Genomic DNA, 11451 nt, shown 5'->3' on the forward strand with positions numbered 1-11451 from the left:
GGTGATTCTTGTTTTAAAGTGGCAGAGAATTTGGCAAAATTGAATCTTGGTGTCAGATGGAAGGCAGAATTTGAAAGTGATGAGCTGGGATATTTAGCTTCTGGGCTTCCAGAACATGAGACCCCAGAGGCTAGTGCTCCTCGTGAGGAAACAATGAAACATGGAACCAACAGCCATTTCAGTACAAGCCAGGATTGGAGATGGAGTTATCCAGAAAGGATCTGTGGAAAGTCCTATTGCCTGACAGTTCTAACCCCTGTATGCCGCATGCCAAGTCAACAATTTTTTTTTTGTCAGATCTGTATAAACAGAAGCACTGCTAGTCTGGGATAAAAGGGACAGAAAAGGGACAGATTGAGGGAAAAATTTCTTCAAAGACAGAACCATGAAAGCTGAGGTCTGGAGTTAAGAAATGTTGGTCTAGGAGAGCTGACCCACTCAAGCACGGGGCAGAGTGAGTTTAAGAGTGCCCAGAAAACTTATGGGATGCAGTGAAGGCAGTACTGAGTGGGAAACTGATAGCTCTAAATGCATACATTAAAAAGAAAGAAAGAGCTAAAATCAAAGAACTAATGGAACAGCTGAAGAAGCTAGAAAATGAACAACAATCTAATCCAAAACCAAGTAGAAGAAAAGAAATAACAAGGATTAAAGCAGAAATAAATGATATAAAGAACAAAAAAAAAAAGAGAGAGAGAGAATAAATAAAACCAAAAGTTGGTTCTTTGAGACAACCAATAAGATTGACAAGCCCCTAGCTAGACTGACAAAATCAAAATGAGAGAAGATGCAAATAAACAAAATAATAAATGAGAGAGGGGACATTACTGCAGATCCCAAATTAAAAAAAAAAAAAAAAAAGAGGATACTATGAACAACTGTACACCAACAAGCTAGATAATTTAGAGAAAATGGACAATTTCCTGGAAGCACATGAACAACCTAGACTGTCCAGAGAAGAAATAGAAGACCTCAACCAACCAATCACAAGTAAAGAGAGCCAATCAGTCATCAAAAAAGCTCCCCACAAATAAATGCCCAGGGCCAGATGGCTTCACAGGAGAATTCTACCAAACTTTCCAAAAAAGAACTGACACCAATCTTACTTAAACTCTTTCAAAAAACCGAAGAAAATGGAACACTACCTAACTCATTTTATGACACTAAAATCACTCTAATACCAAAACCAGGTAAAGATGCTACAAGAAAGTAAAACTACAGGCCAATCTCCCTAATGAACATAGATGCAAAAATTCTCAACAAAATACTTGCAAATCGAATCCAAAGACACGTTAAAAACACTATACACCATGACCAAGTGAGGTTCATTCCAGGCATGCAAGGATGGTTCAACATAAGAAAATCAATAAATGTAATACAACACATTAACAAATCAAAAGGGAAAAATCTAATGATCATCTCAGTAGATGCTGAAAAAGCATGTGACAAAATCCAGCATCCTTTTATGATAAAAACACTTCAAAAGGTAGGAATTGAAGGAAACTTCATCAATATGATAAAGGGCATATATGAAAAACCCACAGCCAGCATAGTACTTAATGGTGAGAGACTGAAAGCCTTCCGTCTAAGATCAGGAACGTTACTACTGTTATTCAATATTGTTCTAGAAGTGCTAGCCAGGGCAAGCCAGCAAGACAAAGAAATAAAAGGCATCCAAATTAGAAAGGAAGAAGTAAAACTGTCATTATTTGCAGATGATATGATCTTATATTTGGAAAACCCTGAGAAGTCGACAACACAGCCACTTGAACTAATAAACAAATTTAGCAAAGTAGCAGGATATAAGATTAATGCACATAAGTCAGTAATGTTCCCATACACCAGAAATGACCTAACTGAAGAAACACTTAAGAAAAAGATTTCATTTTCAAAATCAACTAAAAAAATCAATGTACCTAGGAATAAACTTAACCAAGGATGTAAAAGACCTGTACATAGAAAATTACATAACTTCACTAAAATAGAAGGGGAACGAAAAAGATGGAAAAATATTCCATGTTCATGGACAGGAAGGCTAAATGTTGTTAGTATTAGGAGGTCACTTCTTAGACCTTACACCCAAAGCACAAGCAATGAAAAAAAAAAATAGATAAATGGGAACTCCTCAAAATTAAAAGCTTCTGTACCTCAAAGGAATTTGTCAAAAGTTGAAGAGGCAGCCAACTCAATGGGAAAAAATTTTTGGAAATCATGTGTCTAACAAAAGACTGATATCTTCCATATATAAAGAAATCCTACAACTCAACGACAATAGTACAAACAACCCAATTATAAAATGGGCAAAAGATATGAAAAGACATTTCTCTGAAGCGGAAATACAAATGGCTAAAAAACACATGAAAAAATGTTCATCTTCACTAGCTATTAGGGAGATGCAAATTAAGACCACAATGAGATACCATCTCACACCAGTTAGAATGGCTGCCATTAAAGAAACAGGAAACTACAAATGCTGGAGAGGATGTGGAGAAATTGGAACTCTTATTCATTGTTGGTGGGACTGTATAATGGTTCAGCCACTCTGGAAGACAGTATAGCAGTTCCTTAGAAAACTAGATATTGAGTTATCCTTTGATCCAGCAATTGCACTTCTTGGTACATACCTTGAAGATCTGAAAGCAGTGACACAAACAGATATTTGCACACCGATGTTCATAGCAACATTGTTCACAATTGCCAAGAGATGGAAACAACCCAAATGTCCTTCAACAGATGGTTGGATAAACAAAGAAGGAACGTTGTGAAACATATGACAACATGGATGAACCCTGAAGACATGATACTGAGTGAAATAAGCCAGACACAAAAAGAGAGATATTGTACGTTGCCACTTACGTTAACTCGGTGAAAAATGTAAATTAAATGTTTTATATTGTAGAATGTGGGGGACCTAGAGATAGGCAGCAACTAGTGAAGGGGGGACGATAATCTAGTAAGAACAGATACGCTATTGAAGCTAATCTTAATGTTACGGGAATGGTAGGGAATGATTATGGTTTGTAAATTTTCTTGGAGTATGGTAGGAACATGTTGGAAGCAATGTTATTATTTTAGGTTGTGTTTCATATTCCTTTCTTTTGTTTGAAAAAAAATTTTTTTTAATTTTTTGATGTATAAAGTTAAAAAAAAAAAAAAAGAGTGCCCCGAGTTTAAGAGTGCTGCCACCTGAGGGCTAAGGGTTCTCAGATGCCTGGGGAATTGAGGGGAGCTTGGCTGCTCCATTGTTCAGAAAGTGTTGGTGCCCCAGGCCTCAGAGAGGGTGGAGCACATTTCTCTGGGATTGGGGGGAGTCTGGCTGCCACCCCACTGTTCTGAAGGGGTTAAGCGTGTGTCCTGGAGACGGCAAAGAGTCTGGGTGCCACCCAGATGTTTGAGAGGGTGGAGCTGAAAGCAAGGTGGTCTCCCCAGTGTGTGGATATGTTGGAGCATTCACCCCAGCTTTTGGAGAGAACAGGGCCACTACGCAAGCACTTGGAAAGGATGAGACTGCCACTTTCTCAAGCCCTGAGGATTAAACATCATTCTATAAATGACTCTCAAACTTTGAAATCTAATGGAGTTCGCTCCGTGGGTTTTGGAACTGTTTAGGTCCCATGACCCCTGTTTTCCTTCTGATTTCTCTTTATGGCAATGGGAATGTTTATCCTATGACTGTCCCTCCTTTGTATATTGGAAGTGGATAACTTGTTCTAAGTTTCAGAAGTCCACAGACAGAGGGGAATTTTGCCTTAGGACAATCCATGCCTGTAACTGAGTTTGATTAAGAGTTTGTACTTACCTGTTGTTACTGAAATGATTGAAGCTTTTGTGATATTGTGATGGAATGAATGTATTTTGCATATGGAAAGAGCATGTCTTTTTGGGATCCAGAGGGTGGAATGTGTTGATTTGAATCTCTTATGCCCCCACAAAAGCCATGTTCTTTTAATCTAATCTTGTGGGTACAGACTTATTGTGGGTGGGATCTTTTGATTAGGTTATTTCCAAGAAGATGTAACCCACCCATTCAAGGTAGGTCTTCATTAGTTTACTGGAGTCCTTAAGAGAGCTCAGAGCCAACAAAGACCCAGACACTTGGAGACACAGACAGAAAGACATTTAGAGATACTAAGAGATGAAGTCAAGTGTTTGCCCAGGAGAAGCAAGAGAGGACCCCCAGATGCTTAGCAAAAAATTCCCTGGGAGAGCAAGCAAGGATGCACAGGAGCTGAGAGTTCTGCTAACACAGACAGAAGGCCAGAGACATTTTGGAGAAAGCCATTTTGAAACCAGAGCCAGGGAGCAAAGGACCAGCAGACGCCAGCCACGTGCCTTCCCAGCTGACGGAGGTGTCCTGGAGGCCACCGGCCTTTCTTCAGTGAAGGTATCCTCTTGTTGATGCCTTAGTTTGAACACTTTTATGGGCATAGAACTGTATATTTGCAAACTAATAAATTCCTTTTATAAAGCCAATCCACTTCTGGCATTTTGCATTCTGGTGGCTTTAGCAAACCAGAACAGTATGTTATCACAATAAAAATTAAAGTAAAACCAAGACTTATATTTTACTGCTGCCAAGTTACTAGCCAGAGATCACACCGCTAGGGGAGGGGAGTTCCAGACTCAAACACCGGCAATCTGGCCCGAGTCCCAGGACTAAGTGGCTGCACCACGCTGTCTGCCCAGCCTTGGAAGATGTCCCTGGGTCAGCATGTGGCTGGGGATGGGGCGGCAAGGGGGGGAGTGAGGGGGCTTTCCCCAGGGTGGAATGGAAACAACCCTCTATCTTCTAGGGAGAGCTGCAGGAAGACAATCTCCCCCTGACCTAGAGGAAAGGAGAAACTTTTCTGGTTGCTATTGATTTGGATAATCATGGCTCTCCCTGATCTGCCATCTCAGGCTAGGGTGAGAAGAGAATTAGGGGTTCTGGTGTCGCAGGGTGAAGACAGTGGAGGAGGAAAAGACAAGGGGCAGTGCCCACCACAGGGCTTCCACACCTGGAGAGGTGTCTGAGGGAAGGGCTGTGTGAGGGGCCTGTGGGCCCAGGAGCCGTGGAGGTCACCCTGACTTCCCATGAGTGGGGCTACCCTCTGGGGGTCCTACTACACTACAAGACCCCCCTGGGCAGACCAGCTGGGACTCTTGATTGGGCTCAGGGTTGGGGCCCGGGGCTAAGGGACTCAGCTGGGAGGTGGCTTGATGAGTGTGTCTGGGCTGCTGTTTCGGGGCAAGCAGAGGGAACCTGGATATTGGTTGTGCATTCACGCTCTACCCCTACACCCAGCCAGTGCCTGCAGCAGCCATCACTGGATCATTCTCTCCGTGAGCAGGGCAGCCCGCCCCAGGTTGGAGTAGTTCTGTATTCCTGTTTTCTCTCCAGCTCTCTCCTGCATGCCATGCTGGCCGTCACCTCCCAGGCCTCCCCTGTTATTTCAACACCCCCTCCTTTGTTGCAGCTAGACTTCCTAACCTGTTACCCCCCTAGCTGCAGATTGCATTGCAATGAGTGGATGTGGGGACCTGCCTCTCAACCACAACATGGCTAAGCCTCCTGCAGATACACCCATTGTTTCTTGCACTGTTTACCTAGATATAAGCCAGGGCCCCAGGTGGTCCAGACTCTGCAAGGTGATCTCAGGGCAAGATGCCCAGGCCAGGAATCATACGTGATGTTAAAAGGATGCCAGTTCTTATCTGCAATTTGGGAGAATTTCAAAAGGGGTCCAATTCCCAACTCATACCCATGTTTTTCAAAAGCGTCTCTCCTTCCCTCTCCTTTCCCAAACTTGTCCCAACATCTGGCCTTGGAGACTTTTCGGTCTTTCTCCTTGCCTCCCCCACCCCGACCCTTCTCTCAGCTCTTTATTAGGTAGATCAACTTAGCCTCTGAGCTTTCTTTTTCCCCCTCTACCCTTTCTATAGAATCTGCAGACAGCTCCGGAACTGGTCTGGTCATGATCGCCCTGTCCTTAGAGGTTAGGGGAAAATCTGAGGGCAAAGATAACAACGTCTCTAGTGAGTAGCAGAGGGAGGGGGAGGAAGGAAAGGTAGAAAAGATAATGTCTTAGTTTCCTAACACTGCAGAAACAAGTTACCACAAACTTGGTGGCTTTAAAACAACAGAAACTTACTGTCTCACAGTTCTGGAGGCTAAAGGTCCAGAATCCAGTGTTGGTTGGGGCCGCGCTTCCTCTGAGACCCGTAGGGGAGAGCCCTTCCTTGCCCCTTCCTGGCTTCTGGGGTTCACTGGGCCTCCCCGGTGTTCCTCGGCCTGCAGCTGCAGCACTTCAATCTCTGCCCCCATCGTCACGTGACCTCCTCCCCTTGTCTGTCTGTCTGTCTCTTCTCATAAGGCCACTGGTTGCACTGGATGTGGACCCCACCCTAATCCAGTTTGGCCTCCTCTTAACTCATCACATCTTCAAAGCACCTATAGCCAAATCAGGTCCCACGTACGCAACTGGGGGATTGCAGCTGAACATATCTTTCTGGGGGGGCACACTACTACCGAGAGCAGATAGTAGCATGCCCCCCAAAATACATATTACTCCAACACACGGCCACAGCCTGTTATTCTTTCTTCACTCATGATCACTACCTCTCGGTGAGGGCTCATTCAGCACTGGGCCCTGTTTTTAAGCCTGTGTCTAAATGGGAGGTGCCTGTATTGTTAGCAGTGTGGGGTGCCCTTGCTTGGATGTGAGATGTTGAGTTCTGAATACGTTTTTATTGGGTATCTATGAGGGGCTGAGGTTGAAGGGAGGGGCCCTGACTTCAGGAAGTTCGGTTAGCAAAGGCGAGGACAGAATTAGGGAACATAAATGTGAACGATTAAATGTGAACTCAGGGAATAGTTCGATTGTCCCTGATCCTAGGGCTTGGAGCCGATGTCCATTCGTTCCCCAGAAGGGAAAGAAATGGACTTTTTATCAAGCACCTACTGCGCGCCAGGTGTGCTCTGTAACCAGGGCCTGGGGGGCGGGCCTGGTGCTCCTGTGTGCAGACGGGGAGGCCCCCGCTGAGCGGAGGGACGTGCCTTAGCTCCCGGCCCGGCTCTTCTTGCCACCGCACCCTGCCTTCCTGGCCGAGAGCCCGGGGCCCCTCCCGGACAGGCACTTGCACGGCCCCGGGAGCCTCTGGAGAGCCACGGGGGGTTCTTCTCCGAGGATCGTGGTGTCAGAGAGGGCCGCCTGGGACGGGGACGGACGTGCTTGTCTTAGGTACCAGTCACTCCCCAAAGCACACGTGTATGCACACTCAGTCTCACGCTTTCTTGCGCACACACACACACACACCTACTTCTCCCTGGGCGCAGGCACTGATGTCTGGGCTTTGGGAAAGTGGGGTGGGCAGGGGCAGCGGCAGTTATTTTCCTTCCCCGTTGATGGAAATTGATGACACTTGAGCACCAATGTGATAACTCACTCTCCGGGTGTCCCCGCCTTCCCCCCACCCCACCCCCAAACACACACACACACACACACCCCCTCTGTGGCGGACAGCTATTTCCTCCCTCAGCCTCCCTCCCCTGCCTCCGCCTGCCTCTGCTTCTTGTCCAGCTGCCACCAGGAGCCGGCGACCCAGTGCTCCCTCCGTGCTCAGGTAAGGAAGGTGGTGGCCCAGGGGCTGGGGTGGCCTCGCTGCCCTCTCTGGGCTCATGAAGGTGCGGATTTACCAGAAGAGACGGCTGTTATCAGCCAGGATGGCAGAGGTTTGAGTTCAACAAAACCCAGGGGGGCTCGCTGCTCAGAAGAGGGAAGGTAACTAAATTCGGGGGACATTAACTGGGTATCAGGCACAGGGGTAAACCATTTAAGCTTCTCTCTCAATACTCACCAGAGTGAGAAGGTGGGAAAGATTCCGCCAGCAGGCTCAGGGTTAACTGCCCCACGTTCACCCAGCCTAAGAAACAGAGGAGCTGGGATTCAAACCCAGGTCTCTGGCTCCAAAAGCTTGTGTTCTCTAACCCCCAACTCTCTGCCAAAGCAGGGGCCCTGGCTGCTGGGCTCCCCAGGAGTCCCGGGGACGGAGCAGATGGTTCCCAAGGGTTGCAGCAGGACTGAGCTCTCTGAGCGTCCCTGGGGACCTGGCCAGGCAGCCACCAGATGGAAGGGAATACATTGGTGCAGAGTGGGGATGGCACTCATCCGTCTGTTGGGAGTGGAGTCCCAGCTCCACCACTGCAGCTGGGAATGTTGGGCAAGTTGCTGTGCTTCTCTGAACCTCAGTTTCCTCTTCTGGAAAGTGGGTTCTCATAGGGTTACTGCGAGTGCAACTGCTCTGCAAAGTCTAAAGCTTAGGGAGTAGGACTATTCTTGGGGTGCTCCCTTCCCACCCACCTGCTGATGCCCTGCTCCAAGGGGCTCACTTGCCTGGGAAATTCTAGATAGATATCTCAGGACCCCACCCCAGAAAGGCCCACAGTCCCTGGAAAGGAGTGGATTTACTTCCCTAGCCAATGGGGTACCCCAAGGAAAGCCCCATACTGAAGACCACCCCCCTTCTTCCTTCTTCTCCTCTTGCTTAGAACAGGGACGGAGGAAAGTATACAGGCTAAGTGCAGAACTGTCGTTTGTTCCTACACAGGGCTGAGTTGGCCGGGTGGCTTTGGGCAAGTTAAACTCTCGAATGTTTCCTCATCTGAATGTGGAGAGAAGCACTAGAGCCTTCTCCCTAGGGCTGGGAAAGCAACACCTGTGGAAAGGACCTCCCACAGCACCTGGTGTGTCGTGAGTGATCAGGACAACCTGGGATCTGACCCCACTCCCCACAAACCCCTGCCTCCTGCAGGGACCCCCAGCCCCATTTCTGTAGCCCTCCACCAGGTTCAGATCAGCAGCCCTCTCGGGTTCTCGGGGGATGGGGTGGGGGGTGGGGGCAGGAGCTGTAAGCAGGCACGTCTGGGGCAGGATCCAGGACCAGCCTCAATCACAACCTTGGCAAAGGTGGGTGGGTGGGTGGCGGCTTCTCAAGCCCCTGCTCCAGAGCAGTCACCTAACAAATATCTGCTGGATGACTGAGTAAACGAATGAACAGGGTGGGGCAGGCAGGGCAGCTGAGAGGGGTCAGGCAGGGCAGAGGTCTGTGGGCCCCACCGGGCCTCCGGAGCCCCAATCAGGCAGTTCCCCTTCCCAGCCTCCCCACACCCCCACCCTCTTCTTATCTTATTTCCTTTCCAGCTATGGAAGCGGGGAGGCCCAGTACCTGGTCCACACCCCCATCCAGCCACCAGCGGCCACTGTGGGAGCGTGCCCTGCATGGAGGGGCTGCCCAGGGGCAAGGCCTGGGGGCTGTGGGTGGGCTGGGGCATAGTGTCCTCCCCTAGCTCCTCTTATCTGGGGCCTCACTCATTCCCCAGCACTCTGGGCACTGGGAAAAGGAGTTCCATTTCCTCCACGTACCCTTGGGTCATCTGCTTAATAAAGATCACGCTGACATTTATCTAGGGTTAGTAAGTGTCAGGCTGTGCTCTAAATGCTTCAGAAGATGAACTCGTTTCATTCTCCCAACAACCCTAGGAGTTAGGTACTGCTAGGACACTGCTATGGATGAGGAAACAGACCCAGGCAGGTAAAACGACTTGCCGGAGGTTGCTCAGTGGATAGGTGGTGGAGCTGGGACCTTACCTGCTTTCCTCCCTCTGCACCCATCTCTGCCGGGGCCCCCCAGACCCCTTGCTCAAACTTCCTAGTCCCCAGAGGCCTCATCCATAACATTCACAGGTCAGATTCTCATCTCCCGGCTCCCAGCCCAGCTCAGCCCTCTCTCCAGGTCCCCCCAACTGCTAACCTCAGCCCCTCCGTCCCCCCAGTGCAGGGCTCTGCGATGTGGGCCAACGCCACCCTGAAGCCGCTCTGCCCCATCCTGGAGCAGATGAGCCGCCTCCAAAGCCACAGCAACTCCACCATCCGCTACATGGACCACGTCTCGGTGGTGCTGCACGGGCTGCTGGCGCTGCTAGGCGTGGCGGAGAACGGACTCATCCTCTTCGTGGTGGGCTGCCGCATGCGCCAGACGGTCGTCACCACCTGGGTGCTGCACCTGGCGCTCTCCGACCTGCTGGCCACCGCCTCCCTGCCCTTCTTCACCTACTTCCTGGCCATGGGCCACACGTGGACGCTGGGCACCACCTTCTGCAAGCTGCACTCCTCCGTCTTCTTCCTCAACATGTTCGCCAGCGGCTTCCTGCTCAGCGCCATCAGCCTGGACCGCTGCCTGCGCGTGGTCCGGCCCGTGTGGGCGCAGAACCACCGCAACGTCGCCACGGCCCACAAGGTCTGCCTGGTGCTCTGGGCCCTGGCGCTGCTCAACACCGTGCCCTACTTCGTGTTCCGGGACACCATCCCGCGGCGGGACGGGCGCATCATGTGCTACTACAACGTGCTGCTCCTGAACCCGGGGCCTGACCCCGACGCCACGTGCCACTCGCGCCAGGCGGCCCTGGCCGTCAGCAAGTTCCTGCTGGCCTTCGTGCTGCCGCTGGCCATCATCGCCTCGAGCCACGCCGCCGTGAGCGTGCAGCTGCGGCACCGCGGCCGCCGCCGGCCCGGCCGCTTCGTGCGCCTGGTGGCGGCCGTCGTGGTGGCCTTCGCGCTCTGCTGGGGGCCCTACCACGTCTTCAGCCTGCTCGAGGCGCGGGCGCACGGCGCCGTGGCGCTGCGGCCGCTCGTGTGGCGCGGCCTGCCCTTCGTCACCAGCCTGGCCTTCATCAACAGCGTGGTCAACCCGCTACTCTATGTGTTCACCTGCCCCGACGTGCTGCGCAAGCTGCGGCGCTCGCTGCGCACCGTGCTGGAGAGCGTGCTGGTGGACGACAGCGAGCTGGGCGGCGCGGGGAGCAGCCGCCGCCGCCGCGCCTCCTCCACCACCACCACTTCGGCCGCCTCCTTCTCGCTTGGCGGCCGCCGCCCGCCCACGCTGGGGCCCGCGCGCCTCCTCCGCTGGCTGCGGGACGGCCGCGCCGCGCCCCCGCCGAGGGACCGGACCCGGTCCCAGGACGAGAGGGGCCCGCTGAATCGCGCGCTGAGCACCGCTTCCGACTAGGACGCGCGCCTCAGCCCCTCCTCCCCGGGAGGCAAAGGCCGGGCGGTGGGCACTTGCGGGCGCAGGAGCACCAGCGGGGTACGTACCCGGGCTCCAACTTCCAAGGTCCTAACCTGGATCTGGACCCAGGAATCTGCATTTTAAAGCGCCCTGGGTGCTTCACCAAAATAGTTAAGGCAGCGCTTCCCAAACTAATTTGCATTCGAATATGCCTAGGGGTCTAGTTAAAGTGCAGACTCGGATTCAGCAAGTGGCGGGGGTGGGGTGGGGCTGCTGAGATCCTGCCTTTCTAACAAGCTCCCAGGCGAGCTCGGTGCTTCCCTCCGCGGATCATACTTTGAGGAACACGGGTTAAAATCGTAACCGACTTTCTCCGACTAGGATGGTGGACTCGTCAAGGGCCCACAG

General features: G+C 51.1%; 1 protein-coding gene across 2 annotated transcripts; it reads left to right on the plus strand.

The window, feature by feature from the left end:
- The first annotated feature begins 7548 nt into the window (after positions 1–7548).
- On the plus strand, positions 7549–11167 carry PTGDR2 (prostaglandin D2 receptor 2). 2 transcript variants are annotated; one of them, XM_037841155.1, is made up of 2 exons: positions 7549–7602; positions 9812–11167. In XM_037841155.1, exon 2 carries the CDS (start codon positions 9826–9828, stop codon positions 11041–11043), a length of 1218 nt encoding a protein of 405 aa, XP_037697083.1. In that variant the 5' UTR covers positions 7549–7602; positions 9812–9825; the 3' UTR covers positions 11044–11167. The 2 variants fall into 2 exon arrangements, with proteins under 2 accessions (XP_037697083.1, XP_037697084.1); XM_037841156.1 differs by having other exon boundaries at positions 7552–7602; positions 9817–11167.
- The last annotated feature ends 284 nt before the right edge of the window (positions 11168–11451 follow it).

The sequence above is a fragment of the Choloepus didactylus genome, chromosome 6, assembly GCF_015220235.1.
Source record: "Choloepus didactylus isolate mChoDid1 chromosome 6, mChoDid1.pri, whole genome shotgun sequence".
Classification (NCBI taxonomy): domain Eukaryota; kingdom Metazoa; phylum Chordata; class Mammalia; order Pilosa; family Megalonychidae; genus Choloepus; species Choloepus didactylus.